The following is a 19,208-nucleotide window of genomic DNA, read 5'->3' on the forward strand; positions in this document are numbered from 1 at the left end:
CTGTGTTTGGCAAACATTCAAAGAGTTCTGCCGGAACCTCTTTGGCCGTACTAGTATATTATGTGTGTGTGTATATGTACAGTTTGTTCGATGCACTCATTCTGCGTGTTCTTTCTTGTAGGCAGAGCATAAGTCACAATCCATTTTATGACATGCTGGCCGCCAGGAAACGAAAGGCCCAACACCTTAAGTAGCCGTTACGTATATATATTACAACACATACATACAAACAAGTTTGTAGGACATTTAAAAAAAAACTTGGAAGGAACAGTATGTATGTATTTTTCTTGTTTGTGTCGCATGTTAGCATGTAATCGCCACGAGTACACGTAATACGTTATCGGAAGGAAGGAACTCGCAGGAAATATCTCTTTATCCATGCGGGGGTGGGGGAAATCGCACGATAACCTGCACATATTTTGCTGGGGTATGAAAGACATCGATCGGGCTTGTCCCGTGTCACTCTATGTCGGAGGAGATAAGAATTCATTCAATCGCCAAATTTTGAGTTTCGGTTAATTGATTAGTCTCATGAAACAGTGATTCAACCGTAACATTTTTTGTCGTTTTGTGACGTATTTTCGAATGATATGTTTTGCATATAGTTATGGAAACGGCTGATTATGTACTAGAGCTGGCTCTGTCGTTTGAGTAGTGTTTATTATTACATTTTGTTTTTTTTAGTAGTATTTATCGATGATCTGAGCGAATTATGTAAATCTTGTATAAAAAACAAATACAATTTTTTCCTCGTCTAAAAAAATTGAGAAAATGTCTGTGGAATAACGATCGATATATATATATATATAATATATATTTTTTCTTTTGTACAGAAGATCCTCGCTTTCTGCTGTGAATCATATCGCTACACGTATTGTCGAGTGAAATTACTATAAAAAATATACCGAGTCATTTATTTTTTTTATTTTATCTGTACTCGTTACCAGCGTGCGTGTGTGTTTCGTCGGATATTATATATATTGCATGAATGAATTTATATATAAAAATATAAATAATTTTTTGTGTATGTATGTATGTGTAATAGTGTATCTCCGAATATACTAGTTTAATTGCCGTGGGGAATTTATCAGCGGCACTGTAATGATGTAATTGTACATACCTACTCATATGTGTGTCGTTGTCTGTGTATATTTTTTGTACTATCGAATTTAGTTGCTTTCAAATAAAAACTGTCCGGATAATCATTACATTAATGTATGTCTCTCATGCTTTTTTGTTGTTGGAATCTTGACCAATGTTTTCTCCCATTCAGTTGCGGCCCTGTTTAAACTATCATTCATAAGAAAAGGGTTGTTTAAAAGTTGAAAATAATTTTTTTGAAAAAAAAATTTTGTAATGTAATTTTTTTTTATTTTTGAAAAGTGCTTGCGGCGCCACACTCAGATGCGAATCTATGGGTGGAGGGAGTGAAATGCGATAGTGCATAAAATTTTTGGAACTTCTATATAATGATATTGCATTCAATCAGTCTATTGAAAATTACCTGTATATATCAATGTTTTTGATTAAATAAATTTAAAAAAACTTAACTAAAAAATAGGACATTTTTCAAAAATGTTGGGATGGAGAATAGAAACAAATACAGGACATATGATCACTATATTCACGAGTAATTTTTAACAATTTGTGAAATAACCCCCCCCCCCCCCCCCCCCCAACATTGACCTCTAGATCCACCCATGGCCACTCAAGTGCTATGTAAAAATATAGTTTTGAAGAGTAATTTGCCCAAGAATATTAAGAAGTCACCAACGAATAATGTAAATACACAAAAAATGCAAAAAGCTCCTAATGCATTTCAGCACACAATGGATGTAGTCTTCAGAGGAAAAAGTGCAGTAAAACCTCGATAAGTCGTCACCTCAAGTTATCGAAAAATTATGACGGCTTAAGTGGAGTGCCGTCAGTTTTAATGTGCAATGTTATGAAAATCGTATCAATTTAAAGTAATATGACATTTATTAAAGTATGAATCAAAACAAAATTTATAGATTGCGGGGAAAAGAACCAATTTTTTATCTTTTTCTATTACTTAAATTATTGTGGTGAAATGTACTGTACACTTTGATTTAAACTAGTAATTTTTCATTTATAGACTAACGGAGCAACTGTTTGAATAAGTAGCTTTTCTTCATAACAGAACTCTCTATTGCACATTAATTTTACATATACATCAAATTTAATTTTAGTGTTTTAATTCATTAGTAGTTCATGATACAACTACAAAGTAATCTTGAACACTTTTGACTTGTGGAGGGGCCCTGGGCAGGGAAAAGTAAACAGAAGACCTAAACTTGGGAAAGAATGTCTAATTTTTTTCAGCAAAGATATTTCGTTTAAATTTCAAGCCCTAAATTAGAGTTGAGTCAAAGCCTCCTATAGATACTACTTCTAGGAGGCTTTGGTTGAGTTCATGCTAGGATTATTTATTATCCGTCCCCGTTGCACTTTGACTTTAACTTGATTAATTTGATTTACATAATTTTTGATTTCCTTGCACTATATGTAATCTTTGGCATATCAATAAATTTTGGTTTTGCCGGAGATGTGGGGGGCGAAGTTCTTATATTGCTTCTTGCGACAGAGCTTGGGTGTCTCGCGGTTTGTCCAGTTTCTCCAATGGAGCCCAGGCAGAAATGAGATCTAGCTTGAACAGTCCCCAACGATCCAAAAATCTTATTCGGCAAATGAACTTCCCCAGCGTAACTTTCGTTACTTAAACTGATCCGTTTGGGTATATAGGATTTTATGGTGACTTTTAAGCATATGTGGCAATGCTGTTAACAAGCTCTTTTTTTAATGGGAGCCATAAAAATAGTCTGTTCCTCTTTCTCAGTAAACGAGGGTTTGATAACCTTGTGGTCTATGAGAGCTGGAAGGGTCTGAAAAAAAATGACGACTTAACGAGGTTTTACTGTGTATTTTACCACTAATTTTTCTGACCACGACATTTGAAGTGAACAGACGTACTTTTTTCCGCTGTTAACAGAGAGAAGATTCTGTATCCAACCCAAGTGGGACCCTCGGTCAACTCGATTAGTGGTTAATTATTTTTTCGCCTGAAAACTACACCCTCATTGTGTCGAAATGCATTAAGAGTTTTTGTGTGTATTCGCCTTATTCTTTGGTGACTTTTAATGCATCACTCCAGTCTACAATTTTAAGGGGTATTTTTTCATCAGTGAGAAATACTTTAATGTATGTACTATTAAAAAACTACCTAAAAATTTTGAAGGGTATATTTCCACTCAGCTATGAATAATTGAATCCATATGTTTTTTACGGAAGGTCGGGATCTGTCAACGATTGAAAAATATAGTGGATTCTTTGGCGTGTACATTGAACAAAAAAAATTAATTTTAAAATCTCATTTGCATTTCTCAAAAATTATAAATAACGCAAATAATTTATGCGTTATAATTTTTCTAGAATAAACAAAAGAGAACGAGAAAGTAACTGCCATCGGCTAAACTCAACAGGAGATTAGCTATATTGAATAATCCGTTAAGTAATCAATACTTGAGAAGTAATGAACACTACTACAAAATAACACAATAAACCAGCACCTCCTAGAGATAGAAGGCCTCTGCACTGTTTGCCATAAACGTCATTCAGACTACTTAGCAAGTTTGCCACATTTTGAACCGCAGCATCCTATTTCGTTTCTTCTTATTTTGGCGTATAATTTTCCTGATTGGCTCACAAATACCGCATAATGATTGGATGTGGGGCATAGAAATCGCCAATTCTGAGCTCGATCATTTCTTTTCCTCACAACGATGATACTGCCACGAGCAGGGAATTTTTTTTCCCTGAATATTCTGAGGGAAAATGGACTACTTACTGACGTCACAAGCAGACTGCGGAGGCCTATCTATAACAGGTGCTGAATGAATACGGCTGCGATCGGTAGAGGCACGGTGTGAAGTATATACGGACATAGACATACGCAGAATTTTCTCGAGGGGGATTTAGGTTTTTTCCTGCAAAATAACACTAATCATAGCTCTAGGAACCTTCCCCCGCGTACGCCAATGCATACGGAATCCTCGACAGAATCAAGGTTATTCCTTCCTCCATAGTTCGACAACAATACCTTGGTTCGAATCCGAGTGGCGCTGTAACTTCATTTTTTTTTTTAATGTCTTTGAATTGCGCCATCTATTCTGCAAAAGCACACCGTCATTTTTCTGACGCATTTTTGAAATGGCGATTGACATTTCGTTAAAATGACAATTTTTATCACGTCATGTTTGAGACATTTTATGACGTCCAAGAAACGTTTTTATTGACGTCAAACGACAGCTTGAGAAGCGTCTATATGAGGTCAGTAATATACAAGGATGACGTCACTCTCCGCTACCATACGAAGGACGAATGAAAGGGACCGTACATGGACACGAGTTTTCAGTGTACGAACTCCAAGGAAAGATTGAGAGATTTCGTGCCTCTGTAGTCTAGTGGTCTAGGGCGTTCACCCGGAAAGTGAAAGGACGTGGGTTCGATTCCCCGCAGGGGCCGCTGAATTTTCTCTCTTTCCAAAATATATCTTCGCAACAGCCAGTTGTTAAAAACCTTCAGATCAGTAATATGTCCCGATTTTTTTCCCAAGTATGGTAATAAAAATATAAATTGATGAAAGTGCAGACGATATTGAAAGTACCATCATCAAAATCATCACCACAGGCGCGGAAATTATTCCTCTTGAAAAATAGTTTCGGATCTGAAAGCGTGTGTTTGGAATTTGGATGCCATTCATTCGCCCTGCGTCGGTGCTGTTAACACGTATTAGCATGTGCTGAGGTTATTTTCAACTTGGCTTCATCATTCGAAGAGGAAACAAAAAGATAAGCGTTGATTCTCAACATGGATCCCGGTGAGATTTCTTTCCTTTACGTAGTTTTCCTAATTAGTAGAGATACCAATCCCCCTTCCAGTAACAGCGTTCAAACGTGTGGGGTGGTGCAGCCCCATCCCATCGCCGCTGTGGTGGTCGATTGGTTATAGTGACGGACTCGCGATGCGAGGATCCGGGTTCGAACCCCACAGTGGTGGTCGGCTGAAGTTGGTTTTCTGTGGTTCCCAACTTCAAGGCGCTAATGCGAGCCGATCTCCCCGTTAAAAAGTCTCGCCACAGAGAACAACAGGCCTACAACGTTACAAATATTCACTTCACGCACAGTTTGAAGTATAGATGGCAGCACTGAAATATCATACACAACACTAGCTACACACTCAGACTGTTAGGTGTACACACTCACTTTGTTCCAGACTCTGCCACGAAGCTGGGCTGGAAGAGATCTCGGCAACGGGATATGTCCGGTGGCAGAGACCCTGGCGTTCATTCATTCAGCCCCATCCCATCATCAAACTATTGAAGGCTTCTTTTGAAACGTCCGAAAAGGTGTACAAAACAGCACATTTGGCTAAGATTCCGGAAGCAGGGTTGCGCCAAATTAAGTGATTATTTTTTTTTTTGTCTCTCACTGATTATCTGATGCGCTTTGGCTCTTTCAAAATTTTTCACTGGCGACATTGATGTTTTTTAAACTTATGTGTAACCTTATATATGTTAAGCATCTTATAGCATCACTAGCGTTTGTGTCTTCTACTTGCCCCCCCCCCCCTACACACAAGGATAGCTCTGCCAGGGTTCCATCCCTGAATGATCCTTATCATTTTTCGACGCTATAAATCATAACTGTAAAGGGCTTCCGTGAAAAGTCTGACATAGGAAGGGAGGCGAAGAAAAAAAATTCATGGCCTATAGGGTCCTCCTCAAGGATGTCGGGAGCCATAGATTTCTATTAAAACGGGCGACAAGGCATACAAAACAGCCCATTTGGCTTAAATTCCACAAGTGGGGGTTGCATCAAATTTGAGATTATTTTTGGTTGCCAACGGGTTAAGTGTCGCTTTGGTGACAATAATAGTTTTCAAACAAACATGCTATCATTATCTATTTTAGTGACATTCTAATTTCTTATTGTCACCACCCCCCTCCCCACAAGGGTAGGGCTGACAGGGTTCCAGCCCTGGGGTCTGGGCGATTATCATAACTTTTTGTTTTCTGACACTATAAATTATCTAAAGAGTGGGGTGAAAATGAAGTTTAACTGCCCTTATGGGTGCCAACTTGGTGCAAAGACCTCAAGTTGCAACCCTAGTGCATCCCAAGGCATATAACATAGGGAAATAAAAAAACTTTTCTTTATGGCTCACCTGTTTTTCTTTCCCTTTCCTCCATGGCGCAGCAATAATCCAAGTGGGAAATTCAAATAAATCGGAAAAAAATCCTAATGGCACACACACATGATTTAATACACACGTGTAACAAATAATCCATAATATAAATTGGAATAATATATATATCCCCACGCAGAATCGGACGAATGGTATACGGGTACTACTGGATTAAAAAAATAGTAACAATGAAAATGTAAAATTAAAGTTCGCCAAAAAAAACACTGGCATTTGAAGTTGCTAGGTCTCTGCCCAACAGAAGCAGTTTAACACCCTGAATAATAGGAGGGAGAATCGGTGCTGAAACGTAACTGTGAGCAAAGTTCTACACTGCAATAATACAGAAAATGTTTTGTCCAATCGCTAAACCCTCTAGAAAGTTCTGCATATGCCTATGGCGCTGAATGAACTCATTTGTTTGAAAATATCAGCAACAATCATTAGTAAAGTAATGAAATTTTATAATTTTTTGACCGAAATTTCCTTCGTTCATGATTTCAATTTCGCCTGTGCGTGGTACTACTACTTAATCAATTACATGCACTTCGTACTCATTCCTCTGCGGAATTTTTTATGAATTGGTACATGCCATTGTGTGTGTGGCCCCTACCATATTTATATTGTCATTATATTGTCAGAACTGTGTTTGTTTCGTGCTCTTGCTGCCATCTGTCTTATATATTTTGAAGTAAAGATAGTAAATTGAGGAAGCAGATATTTTCGGGATATTAGGCTGAGGTGAACTCGGGAAGAAAAGTCATCTGGTGTCTGCGGGTACTCAAACCAAGGCCCCTCTTGCAAACCGTGCAAGCATGCTATCATCTACACCACTGGAGACACTACTACTATTAAACCATACATGCACGTCGTTCATATTCCTCTGCGGAACTTCTAACGAATTGGTACATGTTAAATGTGCATGTAGTGAACTAGAAGTTAAGTTTGTTTCTGTGTAATGCTTTCGTTATGTATTGTGCTGCCATCTGTCATTGGTTTTTTTTAACTATGAGTGAAATGTAATGATTGAAGAACTATCATTGTAGGCCTGTTCTTCTCTGTGGCAAGACTTTCTAACAGAAATCTTCCACTGGAGACTTCCCTGCCTTCCTTATTTCATGCACTGTGGCGTGAGAAGGCGCTGAAGTGGAAGCATTAGTAGCCTTTCTTAACTTTTAATAAATGGTCCCCAAGTTGGACGAGAGAAAGAGATAGATAGACTTTTTTTCTCATTGAAGATGGTAAATGCTTGAGTTTCCATGTTGTGTCAGTATCATGTCAGTCTGCCTGCTGTCTGTAGAGAGACCTCTTTAAATAGGAAACAGGTTCACATTAACTCCTCAAAGTTGGAAAACTGCAGAAAACCAATCTCCCCTCAACTGACCACCACTGTGCGTCAATGGAGTTTGAATCTGGATCCCCACAATGAGAGTCCAGCATGATGCCCGCATAGTGCCTGTGTATGGTATTCAAGACCTAGTATGTCTCTACTTACCAACTGTAGAATTATTATTTTTTTGCTCAGTCAAATGCATGTGGTAAAATAACGGCACCCCACATCATTCAGCAGGGCACCCCCTCTGTAATTAGGGCATAGTATTCAAGACATTATACAAAAAATTGTTCCTCTGTTTTTTAATCAGGGGAACCCTAGTGCCACATAGCTAAACTGCACTATATTCAATGCATTGCAAAGTTCAACGCCCTATATATTTCTGCAATTTTTTCCATGCACAAAATCTAGAAATAGAGCAGCTTGCTTTCTGTACTATATCTAGAGATTAAGTTCAGGTCTATATTTACCCTCAAAGATCTTCTATGCTTCTTTTAATCACAAACTTTACCACATATCAGTAATATGCATACCATACCAGGGGTTACCTTTACTTCAATATCATGGAAGTTATGTAAAGTGTTATATCGAACCACTGGAAGAATATATATATATATGTAATTATCTAGATTAACCCAGGCTCCTAGTGGTCCAATATACATTTAGAATAAAACGATGACTCATGAAAAGAAAGAATCAGTTAAATTTCAATAGCATTTAATATTTAATCAAATGATCACATGAAAAGAACGATTTATATTTACACAAATAAAAGTCAATTAAAAACCATTTCCACGATACCAAAATCTGCATAATACATAGACAGAATAATATATGTTCAATTATAATAATTTTAACTTGATGTTAGAATAACTCTCTTTTAATCACTCTTTAAACCTAATTTCGCCATCTGCCCCCTGTTAATTCCTCATAATTTTGGTATAATTAAACCTCCATAATTTACTTAAAATGTGGTAAGAATTTCTTTCCTACCTTTCCTCCATTCCTTTTGTCACGGATGATCGCTGCTCCTGATGGGAAATCGATTACCATGTCAAAAAAACAAATTCTAAGTGCTACATCTTTTCTCAACTTGATTTCTAGCTTGCACTAATCAATCTCCTTTAAGGAAACAGTTATTTTCCGGATATTATGCTGAGGTGAACTCGGAAAGAAAAGTCATCACGTCTCCGCCGGGACTCGAACCCAGGCCCTCTTGCATACCGGGCAAGCATGCTACCATCTACACCACTGGAGACACATGAATCTGCCTTCCTAATTTCACGCACTGTGTCGTGAGGCGCTGAAGTAGAGGCATTAGTAGCCTCTCTTAACTTCAGGAAATGGCCCCCGGGTGGGACGGTTTTTAGAGAGATTTAGATGGCTTTTTTCTCAGCCAGAGATATCAAGGAAACAGTTATTTTCCGGATATTATGCTGAGGTGAGCTCGGAAAGAAAGCCTCAGCATAATATCCGGAAAATAACTGTTTCCTTGATATCTCTGGCTGAGAAAAAAGCCATCTAAATCTCTCTAAAAACCGTCCCACCCGGGGGCCATTTCCTGAAGTTAAGAGAGGCTACTAATGCCTCTACTTCAGCGCCTCACGACACAGTGCGTGAAATTAGGAAGGCAGATTCATGTGTCTCCAGTGGTGTAGATGGTAGCATGCTTGCTCGGTATGCAAGAGGGCCTGGGTTCGAGTCCCGGCGGAGACGTGATGACTTTTCTTTCCGAGCTCACCTCAGCATAATATCCGGAAAATAACTGTTTCCTTGATATCTCTGGCTGAGAAAAAAGCCATCTAAATCTCTCTAAAAATCTCCTTTAATTTTTAAAAGATTCCAAAAAGTAAAGTTTTGAGGGGTACCAACCCCCTATTTCTAATTGGTAGTCGGGCTTCAAAGAAAGATCCGTTGGGTGATGAGGATATTACGTAGGTACAAATTAGTATTAATATTGACATCATTGGTCAAGTTCACCCCCTACGATCTTTCGGAGCATATGGGAGGAAGACGTTTTTCTGTGGTACGACGTTGTATCAGTGAATGTAATACAGTAGAAGTGCAAAGATCCATAGAAATCCTAAATTAATTGAATAACATGATGACAAGCTTCTTCAAAAGTGTACCTTTGAACACTACAAGATGGGTACCGGAGAAAAGCAAAAACCATGTTAGAACACCTGTTCTCTGAATATTAATGTTTGCATAAGAAGACACTTCATTTCAGCATGTTTTGCAATCATGACAAAATAACTGCGACCATTGTTCTAGGTGGAACATTTTACCAGTAAACTAAGAAACCTACAACATTTATATTATAGAAATTTAAGAGCCTTAACAAGATGAGAAAAGTCATGAAATTCCAACGACCTGAGATTAAACCACTTGGGTGTAATCATATATCAAAGTAGCTTTACTGTCAAAATTATCACTTTCGTCATTCTAGTGTTAATGCATAATCTGGGTGCATTTGCCGGCATCCAAAACAAAAACCCAAAAAACATTACTTTTCTGATATTTTAGTGTCAATCAAGTTTTCAGCTCCATTCTTGTGCATGTATTCTAAGCATGGATTTGTTTTTTAATGTTTTGAATTTAGGAACTTTATTCTTTTTCCTGCAGATACAGAAGAAGTTCCGGTCATTCCGTTCCTAGATGCCCAAAAATATAGTGAGTTCTCTTGGCATGATATATATAACAGTTTCCAATGTGATAGTCCAGAGAGACGTCTGTTTGAGAGACCTATGCACAAACTAAGCACACATTTGGAAAGAGCAGAAGAAGAAAAAATGCTATAAGGTGACACCAATTTCATCGCAATACCTGGATTTAATGGTGAGCTACAAGCCCTGAGTAATTTGCAAAATTCAAAATCGAAATGTTGGCAAAATTTTTCATCATCAATTACGCGAACATCCTTGTAGCTAAAATCAGTCAAATTTACCAGAAAACTTGTCCATTGCACCAGCTTTCCAAAGAGCCTACAATAAATTATATCGATGGTCTGGGGTTCGGGAGAAATTTAGCCTTTTGTTTGTAATACATTGCTGAAATCTGTGTTTGTCAGCATAATTTTAGTGGGATTCTTTACTTCACCAATCTCTCAGAGCTTGTAGCTTGCCATTAAATATGGATATTCTGTACATTGGTGTGTGCAAAGGGGGGGGGGGGAACCCCCCCCCCCTAAGCAAAGATTATACTTTTATTTTACAGGAAAAAAAAAGTAACACCCCCACCCCAGAAAATTCTGCATATGCCTATGATCCTGTAGATAGAAGTAGTGTTGTCACCTTGTGGAATTTTTTTGTGCAAAATCAAATTGTACCCAAAATCTGTAACTGCCAATTCCAAATTTTCGTTGAATATCTACTTCAGTCAATACTGATTACAGTGATGTATTGCAAACAAGACTGAATTTCTCCTGAACTAGAATACAGATATAATTTATTGTAGACTCGTTCGGAAGCGGTGCAATGGAAAAGTTTTTGGCAAATTTGACAGGTTCTAGCTACAAGGATGTTTGCAGAATTTGCGATTAAAAGTTTTGGTGCCAATCCAGATTTTTAACTCTGCCAATCTTTCAGCATCGTCATTAAATCCAGATATTTCGGCGAAATTGGTTTCATCTTATAGTATTTTTCTGCACTTTCCAAATGTGTGCTTAGTTTGCGTGTACATCTCTCAGAAACTTCACAAATCCAGATTTGAAATATTTTTTCCATAACCGATGATCCAACAAAACTCGAAAATGGTTCGATGTAGGACAGGGTTAGTAGGGTGTTTTATGTTCTACTTGAGCTCGTTTATTAACCCCTTTCATTTGGCAGAACATGTCACGTCACCCTGTATATATTTCATGTGCCACTATTTGTTGCATTTGATCGGGCATAGTCACTATATCCTATATTGTTATCTGTGTTGCATAACCTGTAGCTCTCTCAGTTTGCAAGTTATTTCAGATCGCAAAGACTTTCCTATGTGCTCTATATACATGGTGGCCATAAAATAACTTTGCAGATATATGAGCTCTTAGCAGCCACAAAAATCAACGAATGCGAATGAAATTCAGGATATAGGTGTTTCAAAGTATGCATGCAAGAACGAAGAAGTGAAAACAAAAACCTAGAGCTCACATGTTTATGGCCACAGAAACAAAATTTGGAACAATTCAAATGGCAGCACTCAGTTTTCATGCATTGCTAAGTGAGAGACATCAATGAAAAACCATGAATGGTCTTGGAGCGCTACTTGAAATATCATGAACGCTGGTGCAGGACGCAGATAGGCAAAGATCTCACCTAAGGGTTTATGCGCTAATAACTTGGGAAGAGAGGGACTTTTAACAGCAATAACATGATCTGCATTGGCTGTTCCAGCATGTTTTTGTCTGCAATATGCCCCCCCCTCCCTATATCCTGGAGCTGGGCCCCCACTATATTTATTTATACAATATTGTTGGCCCAGGGGCCTATACAAGAGGATGCGATTGAAAATGACAGAAAATATTGTTTGATATTAGATAAAAAATGTGATAGTGGGGGATTTGCCAATAGAGCTTGGGAGTTTGTTCCATTCACCAATGGCATGAGGAAAGAAGCTGTATTTAAAGCAGTCAGTGGAAGCAAAAATAGGTTTTGAATTAAGGGAAGGGTCGAGTCTTTTGGAGATGTGGGATGGTTTAGCTAGAATACCGGAAGTATCAAAGTTAAGATGACCATTATAGATCCCATAAAACAGGGTTAATCGAGAAATAAGATGAAGAGTAGCAAGTGGAAGGAGATTAATTTTTTTTTAAGTTCGGGCGCTGAGATAAAACATAAAGGATGACCAGCAGTCGTGGATGAAACAGGTAGATTTATTTTGGATTGATTCATGTTTTTATATGTTAGTGGAGGTGAGGGGGGTCCCCAATTTCAGCAGCATGAGAGGCGTACAGGAGAGATGTAAGTTTGGTAGCAGAGCGGTCTGCTATCCTCAATGGAATGTTTGAGGTTCCAGCGGAGGAAGAAAGTTTGTTAAGAATTCTCTGGAAGACTTAAACAACGTGATCAACATGTTTGTTCCAACATAGGTCAGCTGAGATCATGATGCCGAGGTATTTAATTTCAGAAACTAGGGATATGGTTAAATTATCAATTGAGTAAAAGTATTCAAGAGGAAGTAATTTACGGGTAACTCTCATGAAAGCTGTTTTTGAAATATTGATAGGCATCTGCCATAGTGAGCACCAGTCAGAAATAGAAGTCAGATTATTTTGGAGAAGTTCTTGATTAGACTGTTGGTGAATGATGTGGTAGATAACAGTCATCAGCAACGAATTTAGTGGTGCAGTTGAGGGTTTGAGGGAGGTCATTAATGTAAATCAAGAATAATGACGGGGAGAGGACCAATCCCTGAGGGGTACCAGACCAGGTGGAGTCAACTGGTCTAATGTATATATGAATTGACATTATCATCATTGTATCCCCCCAGCAATAATGACCGTGCCCCCCCCCCCAGACTTCCAAGTCTGCCTATGCTACAAAATAAGGTTTTAATTTTTTCAATAATTTTAAAATACCCTGTTTAGAGAAAAAAAATTATAGCATGAAAAGACAAAAAATGATAGGAATCGTCCCAGTCTCTAGGGCTGCAGCCCTGTCAGTATTGTGGAGCTATTGTTTCCGTCTAGCGCTGGCATTGCCATTTATGGTTTTTTTACTGTGCCAATCACTTTGCAATGCATAAAAGTTAGTGTTGCCATTTGAAATTTTCTAAATTTTGGCTGCTGTTACTATAATTGTGAGAGTTAGCTTTAGTTCCTCTTATTATTATCAAAGGGGCGCTGCAGCCCGGTCGATAAGATACTCCCCTACAGTACCAAAGGATGTTTAGAGGTGTCGCGAGTTAGATACCCTGTTTGTCCTCGTCAGAAAACTTTCCTGCCACAGGGGTACAACAAAAAACTGTGACTTGACCGCAGCAAAAAATTGCTACCGCAGGGAGTTCCCCCATTGAGGGGTTAGTGCACCAACCTCTCGGTGAGTATAAAAAAAAACAAGCCTGCCGTTCGGAATCGGCAATAAATTGTAGGGCCTGGTTTAATTAGCCCTCGTGTGCAGAAAATAACCGTAGTGCAACAAAAATTATCAATGATATTATTCTCAAGTGCATACTCTGAAGCACCTAGGTCTCGAATTTCCATCGGATCTGTTGATATTTGCAGTCCCTAGAGACTTTCATATAGGCAAACTTATTTTATTACCACCCTGTATGTATATGTGCGAATCTAGGTTGGATGTGCCGGGAGGGGATAACTGGACTGCTGCGATAGCGCGATCAGTAGAGGCATGGTGTGAGATACAGAAGGGGGGGGGCAACTACTTGTGTTGTTTGTGGGACTGTTTTATATTTTACATGAGAGACTACTTTTTCCTTTATTATCTCGCTCTTGGGTGAGGTGATTTCCACCCCCTGGATCCGAAACGGGACATATGACCCATTGTATAGAATATAGCTACCCAAAATATAACAGTATATATAGTTGGGCTCTAATCATTTTTGGCCCTCCATCATTTTAACATAGATGGTTTGTTTTGATTCCGTTGTTTTGAATGTATCACTATCTTCAAGGTTTGCAATTATCAACGTGTCTCATCCGACCCTGCTTTTATTCACAGCAATGAGTAATAACATTTTGCGTTTTGGATAATTATGATTTCTATGTTACTAATCCTTCATTATCATAACAAACAAATGTCTTGATTAATATTTTCTTATTTTTAAAGCCGAAAAGATACGGAAGATGTGTGAAGATTTGCTATTCCTGGCCGTATCGCTTCCTACTATTGAGACTATCAATATCGAGGGGAAATCTAGAGAATCATTCTTACCTCCGATGCCTGATCGTAAGTACAGTTATCCACCTATTTCTCATCTTTTCCATAAAACTTAAAAATTATTATGTCCAAAATTCTCTTGGACATTGTGCAGTCGAACCTCTTCTAAGTAGATAAATGTTGCATTACAGAACTTGGAACTTTAATTGCTCAGAAAAAAAAAATTATCCAACAGCGACTGAACAGCATGTCTATTTTTCGACATGAATATGTCTTATAAATCAGGATGCCAGTTTGAAAAGCTAAGCCTGACGAAAATAGGTCAGATTTTAAATCAAAGCAACTTCTAGACAGTTTATGCGAAGGCATTGCAAGAAATGATTCAGCTGTATCTAATAGCAGAATTCTGACTTTGGTACAAAGTCATCGGAATGGCATGATTGTATCGCGAACATGAAGTACTAGAATTGTCTTGTCACATAGCAAAAATTGTAGTGGTAGGGACCTGCAGCGGTTGGAAAAATGGGCCACCTGCGTGTAAGTGCTAATAAATGAAATATTCTTGATCATTTTTCTCACCTCAATGCCACAAGTCATTCTGTATTAGCCCAAGATTGTCGGACACAGAGCCACATCCCCTCATCAAGAGATGCACTTGTTTACATCAATTCAATATGCCGTTCTGGTTGCTGCTGTGACATCGTGATCTCGAAATGACAAAAAAAATCTGTTGAATATACAAGTGCAGTGTGTGTGGTCGATGGTGATTGGCCAACTCTTCGGTAGCCATCAATATAGTTGAATCCCGTTATAACGAACACCAAGAGACCGAAGGAATCACTTCGTTAAAACGAAATTTCGTTATAAAGGAATTCCAGGTTACCAAGCATTGTTCCTATGTAAACTTATTTGGAGGATTAGAAATGTGTTTGTTAAAACGAGATTTTCACTATAACGGTATTCGTTAAAACGGGATTCGACTGTACTTCACTTCATGCACAGCATTAAATCTACCTCTGGGAATTGGTGCCTCCGAGCTATGAGCTATCTCTCCTGTCGACTTCCTGTTAAAAAGTCTCGCCACAGAGAGTAAAAAGCCTACAATGATACAATTAATCAGTCATTACACTTCACTTAAAGTTTGAAAAATTGATGGCAGCACTGCACATAACAAGCATTACACAGAAACAAACTTCATGTTAGGTTCATAGCACATACACGCTGTGGTGTATATATAAAACAAGAACTAAACCGATAAGAGTGATGAAGAAAGCCTAGTACACCTTGCAGGATGAATGCATTATGCATGGCCATTCCATTCTGAAGAAAATTAGGAATAAAATTCTTGATGAACTCTCCATCAAGGCCATCTGGGTATTGTTAAAATGAAAAAAATTGCCTGATCCTATGTCTACCGGAAGAACATTGATAGTGACATCCAAAAGGCTGCTAAAAACTGTCCAGATTCAAGTCTGATCTGGTGAAAGCAAGGGTATACCATTGGGAATACCTAAGTGCTTCATGGGAGAGAATTCACGTGGATTTCACAGGTCCCATATTCAAGCATATGTTTTTGATCGTAGTCGATGCTCATTCCAAATGGATTGAAGTATACCCAATGAAATTAACAAACACGTTCAAGACAGTTGAATGCCTAAGGGACTGTTTCTCTTGATTTGAACTGCCTTTAGTGTTAGTGAGTGACAATGGTCCTTAGTGCACATCACATGAGTTTGAAATATTCATGAGGAATAATGGCATAAAGCAAAAAACATGTGCGCCCTTCAAACCATCAAGCAATGGGCAGGCAGAGCCATACATTCACACCTTAAAACAATCCCTTCGGGTAATGCATAGATTTCCTGGGACAATCACCAAAAAGTGAGCACATTTTTGTGCCAAATGTGACTATCATACCAAGTCGGGGAATGTTATTCCTAAAACATGAAATTCAAACTAGGATAGATAGTCTTGCAACATATCAAGAACAGGGTTCAAGAAAGGGTCAGAAATGATGTCGCAGACTTCTAGGACCGAACCTTCTAGATAGGAGATCTTGTGTGAGATCAGTGCGAGATTACAGATTTGCCAACATCAAGTAGAAGTTTGGAACTGTTCTCAACAAAGAGTTCTACATTACACACTGTAGATGTAAATGGGACGGTTCTGACGACATGTCGACCAGATGAGAGCAGCTGATAATCAAGTTCAGCCAGTAGCAGTGGTACCTAGAGTTGCTGAAAATTTTTCATCAACTCCTGTCGCTACTGACTCCGAGGTATAGATTGTTCCAGAGGAACAGACAACTCAGCATAGATCAGCAGCAATCTACCAATACCAGCTAAGGCACCAGAGATGTCCAGCAAGACACAGATGACCAGCGCTACCATTCCTTTGCAACAAACCAGGAAAGCTGCTGTTCGGTTGGATCTTTAATTAGCGGTGAGGAATGTGGTTTATATATAAAACAAGAACTAAACCAATAAGACTGATAAGGACTATCGCCTAGGTCATACAGTGCCACCTAATGTTATGGAAAAGAGAACTCTGAGTTCTCCACCCCAGACATCAAGCCGATAAGATGTCTAGATCTTCTGCTCCTGCTATATAAATTCTTGTCTATCTATATATGTATATAATCAATCTAAAGTCTAACGAAATAATAAATGCTTATCCAATACCCAAAAAAATACCAATACCCATGTGTTATCCACTCAGCACACCAAAGTGTTAAAGAAACACAACACATGCACATTCCAACATATACCGATTCATTAGAAGTTCTGCAAAGGAGTATGGACAAGGTGTATGTGTGGTTTAGTAGCAGTAGTAGTGTTCACCAATATGCAGCTAGATCAGGATTTTAGCTATGGTCGCGTTTCTCACAAAATGGAAAAGAAAAAGTAGCCACTTTTGCAAAAAATTTGTACAGGAGGTACGAAACAAGAAGACTTCCAATCATAAATCATTAGCATTGTGGCATTTTGCTAAAGCTTTTCCCCCATTTTCGCTTTTCTCCCATCTCTAACTCGAAAATTTCAGAAATCATTCACATCTGTCTGGCTTTTATATTCCACAAGTTGAGTTTTACGGATTCCAAACAGAAGAATAATGGGAAGTAATCAAAGATGTAAGAGAAAATCTTCGACACATATCAATCAACAAACGAACTGGGGAAACAATGAAAAATAAATTTTGTAACAAAGTAATGTGTGGTAAAATTTTTTGAACTGATCAACACATGGACGATTTCTAAAAATGAGTTGTGATAATGCAGTTTAAATTATAGTCGATTTATGCGGGATGTGGTCATCATGTGTCAAGTTATAGAAGGTTTTCCCCTGTATCGAATTTAGTATTACCCATGGGAATAACAATGTTAAGTTATCAAGGTTGCTCTGTAATGAGTATTTGGGATAATTATGATGAAGACAAACAAAATTTTTGATTCTTTCTTCAAAAAAATTTTCAATTTACTATTATGTACATTTTCTGATAGGTATGTGTGAATATTTTTAGGATGTCGTGGCATGCGCATGTTGTTTTCGTGGCACCTATTTCATAAATGCTTAATTCATTAGCCCAGCTGCCAGAATGCATTCTCGCCACAGTTGAAACAGTGGATGCACAAATTCTAATGGTGCTGCCATTTTATTTTTTTTAAAAAAACAACTTTTTTTTACATTGAAAACTATTTGTTTTTATTTTTGTGTGGTTGCATATTGAAAGCCATCTGTCTCATTGTATTGCTGCTTGGCTAACCTTCCAGGCTCTGCCATAAAAACTGAGCTGGAAAAGATCTTGGGGATGGGATAAGCCCTGTGGTAATGTCCTGGTGATAATGTCATGCTACTTGACTAATTATTGTTTTTTCCCTTTTTCTTTTAGCTTTCCCTTTACCATCTTTGTATTCATATCTAGCTAAATCAACTGGCAAAGATCGTAGAGCACTGTTCTTTAGGGTCAGTATATTTTTCTAGATTATAATTATCATTCTCGTTGCACATTGCAGTGTCTATTGCACATAACTAATGTCAACGATTGTCACTTAGTTGTTAGTCTATTGAATTTGCTTGTCCATGTAATCGAGGAACGCAATATTGAAACATTTTCAATTTCTGTGTAGGTGGCACGTGGCATCAATTGTACTTATTATGCCAAAGTCTTGAAGCCAGGGGACTATTACCACAGCCTCAAGATCTTGAGTACTGATTTTCCGATCAAAATTGATGATCTTAATATTTCTGTGAGTAAACTTTCTTTTTTATTTCCTTTGACTTGCCCTTTTTTCACTCATGTTTGGAAACAGTTTTGCAGTTTTCAATTCTGCTGAATATTCTCTGTAATGATAATGGCTTACATAATGGTATATCATCTTGATTCACTTTTCATAGTATTAATACAGTCTACGCTCATTATAATGACTGTTCCATTATAATGACAGTTACAACAGGTCCCAATTTTTTTCCTATTTCTGGCATGTTATTTTTTTACCCCAATATAATGATAGGTAAATATAAATGGCAAAATTGTCCAAAAACTGTCAGGCAACAATGGTTTGTAAGCTTCAACAATGACTTTTGGAATGTTTACTTTGGTTATTGTGGTTCCCTAGAAATATATTCAGACATGCATATGCCTTTACAATGGTTTGTAACGTCTTTAATGCTGCCAGTATTGTGTATAATCCCCAGCATGACCCAACCCACATGGGTGAAGGTCTTGCATCCTGAAAGGGACAGAGCGGGGGTCATGTCTGGTCTGACAGTGTTATGTATAACAGTTTAGTCTTT

General features: G+C 38.0%; 2 protein-coding genes across 13 annotated transcripts in view; both read left to right on the forward strand.

Moving 5' to 3' along the window:
* Positions 1–1,214, forward strand: part of step (cytohesin steppke) — a 63,824-nt gene extending 62,610 nt beyond the window's left edge. For 8 of the 11 annotated variants that reach the window (XM_089248760.1, XM_089248761.1, XM_089248762.1 and 5 more), the window contains one exon: positions 122–1,214. In XM_089248760.1, the coding sequence (XP_089104886.1) occupies positions 122–194 (73 nt within the window). In that variant the 3' untranslated portion in view covers positions 195–1,214. The remainder of the gene's footprint in view (positions 1–121) is intronic. The other 3 variants (XM_089248764.1, XM_089248759.1, XM_089248767.1) reach the window with 1 other exon arrangement.
* A 3,468-nt stretch (positions 1,215–4,682) lies between these two features.
* Positions 4,683–19,208, forward strand: part of LOC149070877 (tetratricopeptide repeat protein 14-like) — a 36,292-nt gene continuing 21,766 nt past the window's right edge. For both annotated transcript variants that reach the window (XM_089248447.1, XM_089248449.1), the window contains exons 1-5: positions 4,683–4,897; positions 10,220–10,267; positions 14,365–14,484; positions 18,304–18,377; positions 18,542–18,661. In XM_089248447.1, the coding sequence (XP_089104573.1) occupies positions 4,888–4,897; positions 10,220–10,267; positions 14,365–14,484; positions 18,304–18,377; positions 18,542–18,661 (372 nt within the window). In that variant the 5' untranslated portion in view covers positions 4,683–4,887. The remainder of the gene's footprint in view (positions 4,898–10,219; positions 10,268–14,364; positions 14,485–18,303; positions 18,378–18,541; positions 18,662–19,208) is intronic.

This window comes from Pholcus phalangioides, unplaced genomic scaffold (genome assembly GCF_987345545.1).
Source record: "Pholcus phalangioides strain wild (caught in Gottingen) unplaced genomic scaffold, Ppha-v1.0 ptg000020l_1, whole genome shotgun sequence".
In the NCBI taxonomy this organism is placed as follows: Eukaryota; Metazoa; Arthropoda; class Arachnida; order Araneae; family Pholcidae; genus Pholcus; species Pholcus phalangioides.